The sequence below is a fragment of the Mesocricetus auratus genome, unplaced genomic scaffold, assembly GCF_017639785.1.
Source record: "Mesocricetus auratus isolate SY011 unplaced genomic scaffold, BCM_Maur_2.0 Super-Scaffold_100011, whole genome shotgun sequence".
NCBI lineage: Eukaryota > Metazoa > Chordata > Mammalia > Rodentia > Cricetidae > Mesocricetus > Mesocricetus auratus.
The window spans coordinates 38,492,339-38,510,602 of NW_024429195.1; the positions used below are offsets into that span (position 1 = coordinate 38,492,339).

General features: G+C 36.6%; 1 protein-coding gene across 3 annotated transcripts in view; it reads left to right on the forward strand.

The window, feature by feature from the left end:
* Naaladl2 (N-acetylated alpha-linked acidic dipeptidase like 2) overlaps window positions 1–18,264 on the forward strand; it is a 1,212,242-nt gene that overhangs the window by 1,003,671 nt on the left and 190,307 nt on the right. For all 3 annotated transcript variants that reach the window (XM_040754622.1, XM_040754621.1, XM_040754623.1), the window contains one exon: window positions 11,203–11,349. In XM_040754622.1, the coding sequence (XP_040610556.1) occupies window positions 11,203–11,349 (147 nt within the window). The remainder of the gene's footprint in view (window positions 1–11,202; window positions 11,350–18,264) is intronic.

The following is an 18,264-nucleotide window of genomic DNA, read 5'->3' on the forward strand; positions in this document are numbered from 1 at the left end:
AGAAAGCAAATTGCATTTGAGATGAAAGCCTTTTAGGTCTTTTGGTATACTAGTGACATCTCCTCTCTTCTATATCTATATCGTCTATGTATATATATTAGCCTTGCTATCAAGAATGTGAAGTTGGGTGAAGGGTATGTGTAGAGAAAATGGAAAATGGAAAAGTTTGAGATAAGGAGTGAGATATAATAAAATATACACATGTGTGGAAGTAGAATAAATACAAATTTCCAAGAATTTAAAAATAATTGTCAGTGACTTCTCAGTTAACATAAATGCAAATTTAATTTGTATATATTTCACATATATGCTCTTGCCTTGTGGCTTTTGATGTTTGGGATAGTGATGTCATTTCAGGTTGTCAGCAAGCTTGCATGGAAATTAAACAACTGACAGACACAGTTGTTGCCTGAACTTGCTTGTTTTATGAACTGGAATAAAAATGCTTGTTATCAAACATTAAATCGAGATCATTTTAAACCCCTTAGATAAAATACTTAATAAGAATTTACTCAGCCTTGTAAATAAATTTAAAAAGTTAATTGACCTGTACAAATTTGCTAGCAACCTTCCATCTCCCATGGTGTTTAACTTCCAGTGAAACAGAGAAAACAGCATTTCTTTTTACTCTCCTCTCAGATGTTAGTGCTTTGAGGGTTTAGTCTATTCCAGTCTACTACTTGCTGTGGAGCAGCTGTAATCCACTAAAGTGCTATTTGAAAAACAGAGCGTAGAAATATTATTTAGCATCTGATCTATGAATTTGGTTTAGTTAGGTTTTTTCTTTTTCTCCTTCCTTCTTTCTTTCCTTCCTTCCTCCTTCCCTTTCTCCCTTTTATCCTTTCTTCATTTTTTCTTTCTTTTGTTGCTGCTGTTGGTGATGGGGTTGACGTCATTCTTACAAGACAACTGAATTAAATCTGCAGTCATGCACTAGACTTTAAAGTAATGATTAGTGAAGTGTTAGTAAATGTGACTTTGTATAGACATGCTCTCTTTTTAAAGAAAATCCCTAAAGGAAACAGCATGGAAGAAGAAAATCTCTAAGCTGACATTTCAGAGTCTTGCTTTCCAACTCTACTTTTAGACTCTTTCAGAACAAACACTAGAACCCAGATAATTTTCAGTGGAAGTAACTACTTTCTCATACCTAGCTGAATCAGGATACTAAAGTTAAAAAAGGTGCTGATCAGAGGAGAAATAAAAGAGAGATAATATGGAGAATGTGACAAAATATGGAGGAGTAAAGCTTTACCTTAGCAGGTGACCAAAATCTGAGGAAGATTCTGAGGAACCTTGCTCACTATCTGCAGTGATCAGGTTTGGAAGAGTTTTTCCAAGAGTTCAGTGCTGTCAGTTAAAGTCCCCCAAAGACCTCTGGATCTACCCATGCATCTTATCTCTTCTCTATAAATAGTACATATTTATTATGTAATTTAAAACCATCACCCTGAAAATGTAATTTTAAAACACTTCTCAGTAATGACCAGTGTCATAGTTGATTTACAAAATGAGTTTATACATAACAGAGGTGGCAGTTTTATCTTTAACTCTACAGAAATGCAGATTAAAATTGACAACTTGATGAAATTAGCCAGGCTAATAGAAAGATGCTGCTTTGAAGAGAGATATCTTGAAAGTAGGACCATGGTCCTTGTGATTGTCTGAAACACAGTAAATATGTAGGTAACAATGCAGATAGAAGCTCAAGGAGGATCTAGAGGGATGTCCGGATTTCTAAGAGGCTGACTGTTGTTCATCTAGAGAACCCAACATCAATTCCCAGTACTCATGTAATCAGTCGCTCCCAACTCCTGTAGCCACAGGTCCAGGGGACCATACCTTTTACTGTCCTGTGTAAATACTGTGCTCTCATGCATGTAACCACACATGGATACACAGAAATTAAATGACAAATCGTGAAAATAAAAGTACATGTAAAGGAACACACTGAACATACAGTATTAGAGCCATACAATGGGAGTGACCATATCAAGAACAGAGAGACAGAAGTGAATCAGTACAAGTTTCGAAAAGAATTGCCTTAAGAGTAGAAGAGTGATGATAAAGGAATTACTTTCAGGACAAAAGTATGAAAGTTGATTGGAACAAGTTTCTAAAATTTCAGGTACTTATATAGGAAATTAACACATTTTATTAAAGGGCAGTTTGTATACTAGTGACAGTGCCATCAATTTTTACATAATAGCTTCATTTAAAAATTAATTCTTTAGTAGCCACACAAAATATAATATAAATTGTCAATTCTTAATTCATACAATTCATTTTCTTAGAGAAACATCTTCTATTTAAGGAGTACAACTTAGACTTGGGATGGAGTTTGAGAGTAAAGTATGCAAGATGAAGTCCAAGCCCAATTGTATTTTCACGGGTTCTTTGTAGGGTCAGTTGTTGCCATGAAAATACATAGATGGTGCTACCAATTGGGATATAAACTACTTAAATATTGGCAGGTGTTTTACTAATTAGGCACTTTAGCAAAAATAAACTCCAAGTAATACACATTTAAAAATACCTGCCACAATTTGGCAAAAATGAAAGAGTAAAGCAAGCTGAGTTTAAGGGCCAGAGGTCAGGCACTGTCAAACATCTAATCTACCTATGCACTCATGTTCAACTAGGAAAAATAATCTAGTATGGATAAGCAAATAATGTTAAAGAAAAATTTTAGTATTTGGATCACTCAAAAATATTCAGGAGTGAAGCAGAAATATTAAATTACACAAATTTAGGGATGTCCGATGATATTCATTGAAAGAGAAACCACTTATGTGAAAAGCCAAGAAAGCTGAGACCCAAAGGTCCACATGCTGATATCAAGGTCAAAACCGAAACTCAAAGAAAAATAGTCCCCTCCCCCTAGCTCTATTTACCCATACATGCCTGTGAATACACCCACACAGGAGTGGTCAGCTCTTACGGATATGTAAAATCACTCCTTACAATTGCCCTCTTAATCTCAAGAAAAGATTTAAACTTGATACAAAGCTCAAACATATGCAACATATATACATAGAAGGTGATAAGCCAGAATCTCCTCTTTGTATTTTTTCTGGGGCAATTTGTAATCCCCAATGAGATAAAGTTTCCTTACTGCCTCAAACATTTTTTCCAACATACCTTCTTTCGAATCAGTCAACAATATATCATCCATATAATGATGGATTATGGATTGTGGACATGGTTTATGACTTGTTTCCAAGGGTTTTTGCACAAAATACTGGCAAAAAATAGTACTATTTAATATTCCCTGTGGCAAAACCTTTCATTGAAATCTTCGTACTGGCTGAGAATTGTTATAGGTAGGCATTGGAAAGGCAAATTTTTCCCTATATTTTTCTTGTAAAGGTATAGTGAAGAAGCAGTCTTTTAGATCTATTACTATAATTGGCCATCCTTTAGGTATCAGTGAAGGTAATGGCATCCCAGGCTTCTTTTAATAACAAATACAGGGGAGTTTCTTGGACTAGCTGATTCTTCAGTATGTCAAGCATTTAGCTGTTCCTGAACTACCTGTTCTAAAGCCTCTAATATCTCAGTGGTCATAGGCCATTGCCCTACCCAGACAGGTTCATCTGTTAGCCATTTTAAGGGTAGTGTTTTTGGTTACTCTGTAGATGTGTCATTAGCATCCAGTAACTGTACAGCCTGTATGTTCTGCATCTGTTTATTGTAGTTCCTTACAATATTCTTTCTACCACTAACAGCTTGCTTATGATTCATATCTGACAGAAGAGGAATATTAATCTGGGTATTCAATTGCTGTAATAAGAGATTTATAGCAATATCTGCAACATAAGGCCTCAATCTTCCTCTTTGTCCTTCTGGTCCAATACACTCCATCTTATACTTTGTATTACTCGAGATAGGGTCCCGATCCCTAACAATTGGATGTTTACAACTTGTAGAGGCCATTTTTTAGGCTAAAATTCCTGAGTTATAATAGAAATATCTACTACTGTGTCAAGCAAGCCATCCAAAATAATGTTATTTACCTGTACTTTTAATTTTGGCCTCTTGACATTGATAGAAATCTGCCAAAATCACATTTTTCATTTCCTCTAGTATCAACTGCTTCCTCCTCAATAACTAATCTGTCATCCACAGTGCCATTACTCTTTATCATAGGCAGTGGATCTTCTAATTGTCCTGAGAGAAATCATCTTCTACAGTGACTGGGAATGACCAGGCCACTTTCCTGATTGTAAAGGGTTACCATGTTTGTCTGTGGTTGACCTACATTCTTTGGTCCAGTGTTAGCCTTTGCCACAACTCCTACACAATTCAGAAGACTGAGTCCTTCTGTTTGAATCATTCCTAGGAGAAGCATTACTTGTAGGAATGCTTTTCTATAGTTCCCACTCAAACGTCCTATTCTACCACAGTTAAAACATCTAGTATTATGATGTCTTTTTAAACTTCTGGAGATTGTCTCACCAACCAAAGTCTGTGTCTCCTCACAGTTAGGCCATTTGTTGTCTTGATGCCTCGTTAGGCCTTTAAAAATGGTCTCTCTGACTTCTAAACCATTATACTCAATATTAGCTGTATACAAGACCCATTCATCCAATGATGTGGATCTGATCTTTAATGGCCACAATACCTGTTTGCATTGTGGATTTGCAGTCTCATAAGCTAAAGATTCTATAACGAGTCACCTAATATTTGAATCGGTTACCTGTAATTCGAATGCTCTGGATAATCTTTATAAGAATTCAGGGAGCCTTGCTCTAGGACTCTGTGCCACTTTTGAATATGGTTCAACTTTGCTCCTGGTTCATGAACCTTATTCAAAGCATTAAAAGCTGCTAAACAGCATAAAGACAGTGTAGCTTCATCAAATTCAGCTTGTGAATCCGCATATTCACCTTCACCAAGGATCTTATCTTGGGAAGCCTCTAAGCCATGCTTCAAGCCTTGAAGCTCGAGGGCCTTGACTTCCTATCTCCACAAAGCCCTCCATTGTATTTGGGAAGAATGGTCTAGCACTGCTGATATTAAATTACCTCAATCTGTGGGCATGATTTTATTTATTCTTGCCCAAGAATTCAGCAATTCCTTCACATAGGGGCTGTTGACCCCCATAAGCTACTATTGCCTGCTTTATTCTTTTCAGATCTTTCACTTGTATAGGTTCCCACTGGTAACTGATGGACCCATTCTCTTGCCTCAGTGACACTGGCCTTTTGGTTATAGTAACTGGAAAAGCCACCTTAGGAAGATCTTCTAGGTGTCTTGTAGGTATACCACTGTCATGACTTGGTGCTAGAACTGGTTTATCTGACATCTCAGATTGTATGTAAATCATCTAAGAACTGCAGTCTAGTGACCAGCATTTCTCTGAGCAATTGAATTTCCTGGGTCAAAAATTTTTCTAAGGACTTTATAGAGTTTGCCCAATTCCTTGGACTCATCATTCATACATGATTCCAAGCATTTAATAATCTCATCCCTAGAGGCTCAGACGGCATGTAAATTGCCTTCTAGAAATATCACCCTATCTGCTAAATGGCCATTATTTTCAGTCACCCAATGAATTGCCCCTGCTAATTTGGTAACTTCCTCCTGGCTGGACTTCTTTTGGCCCTAAATGCAGTGGACATGGAATTAAATGTGTCTTGAAGATTGTTCTGTCTATGTTCCAAGTTATCTACTCTGGTGGCCAGTTCCTCTTTTTCCTGAAGATTCTGAATTTTGACTCTAATCTTTTGATCATCTGTACAGTTTCCACATTGAACTGAAGATTTTGAATTTTGTCTCTAATTTTCCAATAGTTTGCATAATTTCCCTGCTTTCTGCCCTATGTTCAAGGCCTCTATTCCATGATATTATGTGGATTATGAAGTTAGTTGTTAGCATTAGACATAAATATATTTGAGAGATGTTATAGTCCTCTCCCATGATGCCATTCATGTGATAAGCAATGAGATTTATAACATTCTGCATTGTAAGATATCTGCCATGGTATAGAGTAGGTAATCTTATCACAAACTTAACTACCAGAATGCACAATTTTACCTCCAATGATCTTGTTGAGAAAAGGATATTTACCTGTAATGACTATGATTGGCCAGCAGGTGGTAGAAGTGTGGTGCCAAACACAGCTTCTCCACGAAACCTCAGTGTTTTTCCAAGTAACAGCTGAAAGATTCTAAACAATTTGTACAGAAAATTAACAAACACATTGGGGAGGGAAACACCTATGCAGATTGGGAGACTCTTGGCTAGATAATAGCTGTAAAAATTTTCAGGTGGAACAGGGAATGTAAGTGGCATTGCCTGGTGAGGGCAGGGGATGGGGGTGCGTGGGGCACGGACTCGCAGTGCTTGGTTGCAGGTTGGGGAAAGGGAGGGCACAGCGCTAACTGAGCAACACAAACACAGCCTGTCTTACTGGTGATTTGTGACCTGCAGGTGGCAGGGAATGAGCAGTGAGGCTTCCTAGTGCAGCAGGGAGGGGAGGAGCTGAAATCACTCCGAAGTGCAATGTGCAGAAAAAAATGAAACCTCAGAGCTGCTGCTGTTCAGGACACTAAGGTGCCCTGGGGGCTTGCCTCGCCGAACCCGAGTTTTGGGGGCTGAATGAACCATGCTGACACGAGATGAAGCAGAAATATTAAACTACACAAACTTAGGGGTGTCCTATGATATTTATTGAAAGAGAAATCACTTACGTGAAAAGCCAAGAAAGCTGAGACCCAAAGAGGAAGAGTCTCCTCCCCCTAGTTCTATTTTCCCGTAGGAGTGGTCAGCTCTTACAGATATATAAAATCACTCCCTACACAGGAGTTTTAACATAATAGTTAATTTGAGTTACATGATCTGTCACTTTTGTTACTTTGGAGCATGTCTTTGAAAATATTTACTGTCATGCTTCAAGTGTCCCAGGTTGATATAAAACCTTTTAGGGGTTAAGAGTAGCGGGGATGAGAACAGGAGTAAGAGTCCTACCTCCCACTTCTGCAAATTTTATCTGTAAAGAGAAAGAGGTTGCTGCGGAAGACACTGTGTAGTACCACGCCTTTGTCTTTGTAGCTCAAAGGAGCTTCTTCAGCCATGAGATTTGTACAGACTTAAGGCAAAACTGTGCTGTGCTTGTAAACACTCATGGTGGATTTTCATTTGAATAGATTTTACTTTTGTTGAAAAGACTCTTTTCTGTTAAATCCTGAGAAAATCTGATTAGCAGTGAAACATTAAGTGTTTGAAATATCTATGACTACAGTTGAAAACATGGAATAGTTGACTGCTACCCAGGAGAATTACCCATGAGATTTGGGATTATAGTTGTGTGCTAATACATTCAGTGTCTTTTAATTGATCACATTCATTCAATTTTTATTTAGTGTAAATTTATTATTTTATTTATACTATATTTAATAAATCTTTTGATTGATTATGTTTAAAAGTATTTTTAAAGTCACATCATATCAATGAAGCACCCTAGGTTGCAGAGGTCGTGTCCTACTTATAGTGATGAGTACAATGATAACAAATTTACATCTAAGGTCGAGATACTCAATTGTGTCTAAGGACTTTTCTGTGTCTACTAAAATATTCATGTGATTTCTGTCCTTAAATCCGTTTATGTGTTGTTTTACATTTGTTGAGTTATGCATGTTAACTTAGCCTTGCAACTCATTTGAAAACAATTTGGTCACTCTATGTAATTTTTTTGTGATACTTTTTGTCATTTGCTTTTGTGTGTGTTGTTCAGGGCAAAGAAAGCTTCAAAGATTAGCAATGTGGTTGCCATTTCTATTCTGTACAGTAGTTGGAGGGATATTGGTATTAGGCCTTTTTTAAAAGTTGTCTAGTCTTTGACTTCGTGTATGTGTGAGTGTGTCTTTGAATACATCCATTTCTTCTAAATGATCCAGTGTCAATGAAGATAAGTTTTCAAAGTATCCTATATGATCCCCTGGATTTCACTGGAATATGTTCAAAGACCCCTCTCTGTCATCCCTGAATTTCATAAACTCTCTGACTTTTTATATTATCCATTTTTTAATAATATTGGAAACCACTCATACATATATAAAATTATTAGGTCTTCTCAAAAGGTATTTATACTTATTTATCTGTGTGTGCATGTGTGTTTATGTGTGTGGTTGTTTGCATGCCATACTTCATCCATGAAATTCATAGTATAACTTACAGAACTCAGTTTTCTTTTCCCTCCATGTGTATTATATAGATCAAATTCATGTTACAAGGCTTGACAGTAAGTTCCTTTACATGCTGAGCCATCTCACTCGCCTTGTTAGAGCTTTTGGTAAGTTTTTCACTCTAGCAGTAATGGTTTTATTTATGACTAATTTTAGCTATATTGTACAAGAATAGCTTTGCCAGCTCATTTTAACTTCTATTTACTTAATATATTATTTTCTATAATTTAGCTATCAGTCAATGGAGGTCTTCACTCCTGAAACTCTCTCTCTCTCTCTCTCTCTCTCTCTCTCTCTCTCTCTCTCTCTCAACAATAGACATATATTTCTATATATTTCTGTTTTTAGTAATCCCTAAAATGTAGATAGTTGTTTTTCTAATTGGTTTGGTTAATGCTTTTCTTTCACTGCTGTTAATATGTGCTGCCAAAGCCAGCACTTCCCTGCTGTTAATATTGGGATTGGTTGGTTTACTGTGTTAGACCTGATGAGTTCCTTCCAAATCATCTTGGTTTACATGTTCCTCTCATGAAATGTTTTCTTTCTTGTGCTCTCATGATTGGCACTATCACATATTCATCTGTATTGCTAGCTTGGTTGTCATGACTTGCTTAGTTTTTGTTTTTGAGTATTATTTTTTTATCAAGTTTAAAAGACGGGCCATCTGGATTTAGAAATCTGGGCTGATATTTATTTACTTACAATAATGAAATATATCATTCATACTTTCTTGGCTTTTAACATTACTTTGTAAAAGATCTATGTCATAGGCAAGTTGGTAGTTTTTTTTAAACAGTTTTTAATAGTGTTACTTGCCATGTATTTTTGTCATTTTTCTGTAATATGTCATGGAAAAGTAGTCATGTCTAGATGATATTTTAAATGACTTGTGTTAAGGTATCCATTCCTTTATCTAGATTTGGGGAATTTCAAGTAATTATTCCATTTAGTGAGTTCTGTATGCCATTAGTTTTTACCTTATATTCTGATATTACTTCATGGATTTTTGGTATCTTGATCATATATATACCATTATGTCTATGTAGCCTAGGCCTCCCTCAAACACTATATAGCTCAGGATAGCCTTGATTTACAATTAGTGTATATGTTGCCTATGGGGGATTTTACCTTGGTTTCATTCTGTATGTCCTAATTTTCTTCTTTCTTCATGTCTGTCTGGCTGGACCCTGGCATCCCTCTGTTGTCTCCTTCTTTCTTCTCAAGTCTAAACTCCTCCTTCTACTTATTCTCCCTACCTGAAAGTTCCACCTATACCTCCTCCCTCAGTTTTCATCCTTCAGTCTTTCATTCGACTAATCAGGTGCCTTTGGCAGGCAAGGTAATACAGCAACACATCCTTAAATAATAAAACAAATGCAACAAATCTTTGCATAGTGAAACAAATATTCTGAAAAATGGTACCTGAACACATTCAGAGAAGCAGGTTTGGGAAGGAAGAGAAAAAGGGAATCTGAAATAAAGGGAAGACATGGAACTGATAAAAGTCTGCAAAGAGCTGAAGAAGTAAACTTACAGGCCAGGCATACCAAGGGATTTCCAGGGCACTGTTAAGGTCAAGGGTGACATCCTCAGTGTACCTGGTAGGCCCTGAAGTACTGGATAAAGGTATAATCAGTACCCCTCACACATAGGCATTTGCTGTGGACAGAATCCTGGTGGTCAGATGGGATTTCCACCTGGACCTGCAGCAGTCAAACAATACTTTGCTGATACTCTGAGTTTGAAGTGAGAGCCTGATGCTTGGAAATATGGTACAGTGTATGAGCTGGGCTATTCTGGAGCCTAGCTCCACAGTGTCACTGGGTCCAAAAGGTGCCAAGCAGTATTTGAACCCATGGAATCATGTCACCCATCAGTGTGCCTGTCTAAGCTAGCTGAGGCAAATGTCATTTCAGCTTGCAAGCAGACACAGTGATAAACTTTACCACCACCTCGCTATTGCCCTGTACAATTTCTGATATGTTTTTCTTCAGAAGCTCATCTCAGCTCATATTACTTAAAGTAGTCAAGGAAAGACTACTGTCGAGAAACTAATGGGCCTAAGCAACTCAGTAGAGACACAGCTCAGCAGAGTATCTCCCAGATCACTAGATCACTCACTCAGGGAGCCTCAGCATCCTACTAAGATGATGGTAAATGGGAGTGTTTGGGCCAATCACTGTCATTTAGTTTGAACCAATCCTAAGTATTGGGCCAATTACAACAATCATAGTCACTAAGGCAAGTATTTTGAACCAGTCACTGTCTGTCATCCTTGCACCAGGAAACTGTTCTGCTTCTTGTCAAGGTAGAAATGATTCTTTGAAGTTTGTGATTAAATGCCTACTATAGAATGTCTCTAACAGCTCTATCTGAGGCTGTGCTTTGGAGAGCCAGGACGATCAACTTCCATCTTTTACATAGTTGTCTGGAGGCGTCCTTGGAGCTTTTAACAAGACTGGTGCTGGAACAAGGCTAATCCAGCTGGCTGTTTGACTCAGACATTTTGCTTCAAGCATTTCAGGAAGCAAGAGAGAAAGAGTTCAATGGCTGCAAATTACGAGGTCAAATGGCTCAATCCACAAGATTTTTCCTTATTTACATGAAAAATGAATGTCAGGAGGGTTGACAATACAAAGTTAAATTCTTTTTTATAATCACTACCAATGATTTTAACAGTGCTTTAACATTGTGTGTGTGTGTGTGTGTGTGTGTGTGTGTGTGTGTGTGTGTATGCCCAGTGCCTAGGGACAGGAGTCACCTTCATCTGCTTTAACCCAACTCATACTTCTTTGAGTTTCAGGATTGTGTGCAAGAACTGGAGAACAGATTCCTGCCTCTACCTCTAAATGGTCCCATCAAAGGGAACATAGTGAACCCTAATCACTTGCCTTGTAGCTCGGTGACACGGATTGATTCTCTGATCTTTGGGCCCCATTTTGAGTTACACTGACTTCTAAATTTTCTGTGAAGCAGGAGTGAATGGTAACAGTATTTAAATTGTGTTTTTCAGAAAATTAAGTTCAACTGTTCCAGAAGAGCTCAGTGCCCAGCAGTCAATGTCAGTGCCATACAGATACAAGGTGACGCTGATTACTTCATCAACCATCTTGGAATTCCGACTGTACAGTTTGCTTATGAGGACTTGAAAGCATTAGAGGTAATTGTCTCTAAACATGGAATGTACTCACATCCAATGTAGCAGATGTGCAGATTTGATTTTAACATAACTTCATAGTCATCTTTCACACCAAATAGGTCACTACCAGAGCAGCTTTGTATATATTGTGACATAATCTTGTTATTCAGAAGCTTGAAATAGTATTTGAAAACATAAGCTTTAAAGAGTGTTCAGTTCAATTTAGAAAGATTTACATAGTCGCTCACATTTTCACAGAGAGCTTCACAACAAGAAACATCAGTTGTTTAATTAACATCAAAACAATTGCAGTCTTTGGTGTTCACAGAAACACATGGCCTGTGCAGAAGACCCTCCTCTCCTTGCCCAAGGGAAAATCTGTTTCATGTACTTGGTGTTAACGTGATCCTTGTGGATTAGCTCTCCCAGTTTGTCAACAGTTTGCATGCCTGAAAACCTTGCCCCCAAAGAATAACATGAAAGCGTGATTCATCTTTATTAAACTTGTTTCCCTATGGTATGGATCTGAGTGTTTCACTATTTCTGAGAATCAGAAACCACTGCTGGGTAAATCTAAACCTTCTAGCACACATTGTTCTTGTGTCTGTGAGAGGTTCTGGAGCACCCTGCTACAGGACATTAACGTGTTGACTACAAAACAGAACGAAGTATACTATGGTACTTACATGTAGATATGTCAAGAAAAGAGTGTTTAAGTTATGTTTATGCAGACCCATCTCCAGCTATACAGTTTCTAAATTCTAGCAGACTCTGCAGTGTTTAATGTTATATGTGTCCATATCTCTCTGTTACACTCTTGTTTCCCTGAAAATAGTGACCTTTGTCCCCTTAAACTCATGGAGGCAACAACCTCCACGGGAGACTACTGTGGAGAGACTAACTCTTTGGTAATGTAGAGTAGTGATTAAGATTTACTTGGTTTAAGTTAAGGATTTCCTCCACCAACTTTAAGTACATTTTAAAAATATGATTTTTGTTGTTGTTGTTTGTAAGTATTTGGAGGGTGTACTTGTCAGAGCAGGCATGTGGAATTCGAGGAGAAATTTCAACAGTAGGTTCATTCCTTTGAAGTAGAAGCTGGGACTGAGCAAGCTCACTGGGCTTATGAGGCAGGTGCTTTCATCTGCTAAGCATCTCTCCTGATACATTCACCATGTTTTAAAAAATGTATACACATGGAGATATCCTGGTTCTGTTTCCCAAACTCAGTTGATGCACATTAATAGATGACCTGCACTGACACCTGAAGCCATGTTGATGTTCTTGGCCTCTGCTGCCACCAAGGGCTTGATGGTGTCCATGGCCCATGCAATGTTGGAGGGCCACGTTGATGTCTGTGGCTACCAGAGACCATGCTGAAGTCTATGCCTCTGGCACTTTACCTATATCTAAGTCAAGAAAACTGGTATAAAATAGCACCTTCCACTATTACCATTAGAATTTAGAGTTTCCTGCACAGGCTCATGTTTTTAGTAGTTTGTCCCCAGCTTGTGACATATTAAGGAGGGACTTAGAAGGTCTGGTTTGATTGGCACAGTAGTCGCAGGCTGCTACTTCTACCCTGTGTTCTTTGCTTCCTCTCCTGCTGCCATGTAAGGAATCTCTAGCATCTATCCCATCACCGTGAACTGTCCTGTACTTTCCCTGTTTTTGTAGACTGTGATACCTCTAAGACTGTGAGGCGAAGAAAATGAATACTCCTAAAATAAAGATAAGTGCTTAACCAAACACAGGTAAAGATCAGCAATGCTGAATTGTAAACTAGAATAATTATAACAATCTACTATTTCAAAAATGCTGTGGTTGCTTCTCTTGCCATTGGGGATTTTTATGAAATAAGAAAGGATTGCATGAACACATGTTCTTCAGTAACAGGGCGGGCAATCTTAACACCTGATGACTAAATCACTATGAGGATGGTTTCATGGAAAACATGGATCCACTAAGTGAAAAGATATTTATGTTTCCAGAAGGATGGAACACTATAGTGTTGGATTTCATCATGCTATAAAGGTCAGTATGCAACTTAAAATTTATTGTTTGTTTTTTGAAACTTCCCCTTTAGTCGACTATGGTTAATTTCCCAAGTGACTATAGTTAACTGAACTGGTAAAAAGCCAAACCATGCATACATGGGACCTCTTTACATTTATCTCCAGCAAATAAACCATGCGATTTTATAAAAATAAGCTATTTCAATTGGATAGTTTGTTACACACATAGGATATTATTAGTTTTGCTTTTAATGAAATGTAACAGTTTAAAATTTTGTATGTGAAATGCTTCACACTATTCATATTCTCAGGTAAACCTTTTCTTCATAGTTTCTGTAGATTCAAATACATCACCTGAAATTGCTTAATGCACTATTCATCTTTGTCTTTCCTTTGAATCTTCAGTATTCTAGTATCTAAAGCTCCCAAATGCATAGGAATCCACATATTTGCCAAATGGCGGTAAGATTCCTTCTCATAAGATATTGCCGTATTAATTGAAACATCTCTGGTATTCACCTTCATTTAAATAAGGTTTTAAATTCATAAGCACTGTTCCACCTGTTAGGAGGAGCATTCTGCACAGTTAAATCGAAAGTAGAAATTGCCACAAAGGAAATGAAAAGACAGATGCTTTCCAATTAAGGGTGTAGTATTTATAACAAATGGTGGTCCAAGCACATTGCTTCTGTCACTTACCACCTGTCTGACATAATTTTTGTTCTATTTCAGTATACTTATGTTATGCAAGGCAAGTCAGAGGGCCTCCCCTTCTTGGTGTATCAGAGGATCATTTATGCTCACCAAGCTTTATAGCACAAATTGAAGCTCTGTTTCCTCACTCCACTTAACCTTATACTTCTTGCACTTCTGTTTGAAACATTTCATTTTAAGCCCAATTTACCTCTATAATTCAAGACTTAACATTTAGATAATAATGAGCTAAGAGGGTATCATGGCTTTTAAATAGTGAAAGCCATGTCATAATTGTCTCAACATCATTTAGTAAGACAGCGACAGAAACATAAGCATCAAAGGCATAGGGAAATACATTTTCTTTAAAAGCTAAATGAGTTTATTACCAATCTGACTCTTAAATCAATATACAGAATAGTATACATATGTGCATGTATGAACTTTAACAATGAGGGAAACTTGTGGGGAAAAGCTGAGAATTCATTGTTGCATATAGCACCAAATACAGTAATGAAACACATACATATTTGAATGAGGATGTGAATTTGCATATTTTTGCTTTATTCTGATCAGAAGAGCAATGATTTATATAAATTACTAATCATTCTTTCACTCAATTTTCTGTTTTGAACATAGTCATGCCGTTGTTAGGTTAACAAATGATTACTGATCAAAAGTCAGTTCAAAATTCCAGACTTCAGTAACAAAAATCATTGCATTTCTTTCTGAATATGTTCTACTGATATTTTGCAACATCTGATAGAAGCAATCCATCCTAGTAACTAAATGTTTTTTGCAATGTCAATAAGGGGTACTTTTTATCCTTCTATATTTAAAATTTCCTCATTGGAAACAAGAATAAAGGGTTCTTTAATGTCTAGATAATTATCCATAATCATAAATTATTTTTGGAAACCCACTTCTACTATCACATCAAAATAGATGGTATTGTTATTTTCCCATCAAATTTGTTTCATTAAGAGAAGAGTCTCCAACTGTGTCCACTAACCATATACAGGCTTAAGGATCCTCCTCCATTGTAACATTTGCTTTTATAAATAATATAAATAATATATTTAAATTAGAATTGATATAATATGCATTCATATAACTATAGATATTACATATTATTATTAATAATAATTAAATTAACTATAATATGAGTTAAGGAAAATAACTGAGATTTTTGGAAATTAATCAAGCATTAGACAGCTACTTCTTAGGTCTACTGCTTGCTGGCAAACATTAGGACCTGGGTGACACTCCATATCCAAATGAAAAGGGGTAGCACATGTCTTTAATCACAGCACTGGGAAGGCAGAGGCAGAAGTATCCCTAGGGTGCCCTGTATAGCCAACCTTGCTTAATCCAGTGAATCTCCAGGTCTCAGTGAGAGATTCTCTCAAAATACAGTGATTTATTTCTGAATGATGACACAGAATGTTGATCCTGTGGCTTCCACATATATGTGCATGTGTAGATGTACACATGTCTTAACGCATACAATCTTGCATAAGCATATAAAAATAAAAATACAGATATTTAAAGAGAAAACTCACGTAATTGAGAAAAATGGTGTTTGCCTTATATTTTTTTGTAAATCTTATTAATACAATTAAATGCAAAACAGTGTTATTTTCATCAATTTCTTCATTTATTCTTTGTATCACATTTCCCTTGGTGCAGATGCATAAAGAAAATTTCAACTAATACTCTGTTTCATTAAAAACATATTTTTTTCCAGTGCCAACTTTATGTTCAAAAATCCTAGCTCCCTAGAGATTAATTTCGGCATGGAATATAAGTTCATGTTAATGAACTTGCCATAGCTCCTGCATAAAGTGTAGAAGTGAGAGGAAGAAAGGATGTTACATTATTGTCAGTTTTAAAGAGTGCATATCTCAGGGAGACATGAAGTCTCTGGACTGCAAGAACACTGACTGGGGAAGCTGTCTTCCCTAAGCTGGACTACTTTGTTTTATATAATGCATGACAAGTGTTCAACTTAACCTCACTCAAGGATATGAGCTAAGATTCAATATAAACCTGCATATGCCTTTTCTCGTCATCTCTGTGTATTACTATCTCACTTACCTGTCAAACAACATGAAGTAGAAAATAGAACACTGCCATATACTGAGGTTCTCTACAGAAAAGTCTGCCTCGCAGAGACATTGCTTTGGAAGAGGAGGTTAAACCCCAATAAACAAATCAACAGTTTCAGAGCAAGCTGCAAAGCTTTGATTGCACAATATATGAAATGGCTGTCACACAGGGAGTCCTATTAAAGTTGCTGTGTGCTTCCAAGAGCCTGAGGAGTAAACACAAGAAATTGAAATATGAGACAGATATGTAGAGAAAAAACAGAGAGTAGAGAAAATCGTAAGACTAAAATAGATAATTCAAAGCCATGCTTTAAATTGCTTAATATTTTGAAATGGCTGCAAGGAGGACAGTTTTCCCATATTGCTTGTCCTTTTTTTGGAATTCTAAATGAGAACATTTATTCTGGATGGCTGCCATCATCAGATCAAAACATGTATCACAGACACTATATTTTAACTCCAGCACTGTTTGTGTGGAGTTGAACAATGCCCAGCTAGTTATGAGGGCATAAAGAATATGATGTTTTTTAACAACCTTAACATGGGCTTAATGGTAGATCATTCAATGGATTGCCATATTAAACTTCAGAATATATGGCAAGTCTTACATAATTTGTTTATTTATATGTTATTTTAAATTTATGAACATTTCTTGTTAGCAATTTTATGCATGTTTTATAACATTGGCAGTATGTCAGAAGTTCAACACATACAAAATATAAACATAGAGAAAAGGTTTCCTCCCTCCATGTAGTCATATCCTAGTAAAATTAGAAAATGAAACAAGCAAATAAATCAAGTATGAATGTGCTTGTACAAATCACCATACAATGTGGGGTGGTGGTGGCTCACGTCTTTAATCCCAGAACTTGGGAGGCAGGGTAACATGAAAAGAAAGGAGTAACTCTAAAATTGGAGGGAAATTAGTCATAAATATATGCATTCTAAGCTGTGTGCCTCACAGACATCTTTAAATACTCTGATTTTATATAAATATCACATAAAAAGACATTTATACATTTGTATTTCTATTATTTGATCCAGCTTCTAATTAATTAACCCATAAAAGTGGGAATAATCCTATTAGTTAAGAAAGACTCTATGAATAATTCATTAATAGAAGCAAAATAATATCAAGGAATATTATATTTCTAAAACACTCATTATAACATTTGTGCCAGACGTTGTTGTTCCTTTACACATGTTGTCATATTTATGTCTTGTATTTATAGCTACCACCTATGAAGAATTTGGCAATCATCCTACTTTTTTAAAAGTTGATAAAACCTAGCAAAAAGTACTTAAGATCACCAATTAATACATTTGTGTTACTTCTATTTCTTTCTTTCTGAATGTTGGTGACAGTTATATGGCTTGATCTGTTTTGAAGGCCTCTGGTAGTAGTCCCAGGACTTATCTGAAGTGCAGGAACTGGCTTTATGGGGCCCATTTCCTATGGAGGGATATCTTGCTCAGCATTGATATGGTTGGGAGGCTTGGTTCTGCCTCAACTTGGTATGCCAGACTTTGTTGACTCAAGGGAGGCTTTACCCCCTTTGAGGAGTGGATGAGGGATTGGAAGGGGGAAGGTGGGTGAGTAGGAAAAGGGGAAGGAGAGAGAACTACGACTGGTATATAAAGTGAAAAAATTTTAAATGAAGAAAACAATACAAAAGTCCTCTGAAAATGGCAGAAAAGAAAAAGGAAATAAATGTGATTCACCACCTCCTGTCCACTTGTACCACTTCTTAAAGTTAGTAGTCTCCACCTCTCACTATCTCTATACTCCAACATAATATAATGCTAGATTCACATTTTCCTGGTTATGTTTACCAAAAAATGTAGAGACAATTTTGACAATTTCCAAAGTCAAACAACATTGTAAATAGTTACTATGAAGTCATAATCTTTATTATGATATCAGTAGATATTAGCATTTTTAATGCTATACCCCATTGTGAAAAGAAGTCAATTGTTTAATTATAAACTTCCCAAGAGTATATTTCAAGTAGTTGATGGAAATAGTAAAGGACAACTTTAAATCATCTATATTTGTTTATGATCTTATCCTCTAAAATGGAGACCTAACAATGACCACATTTGGAAAACATCTTCAGCAA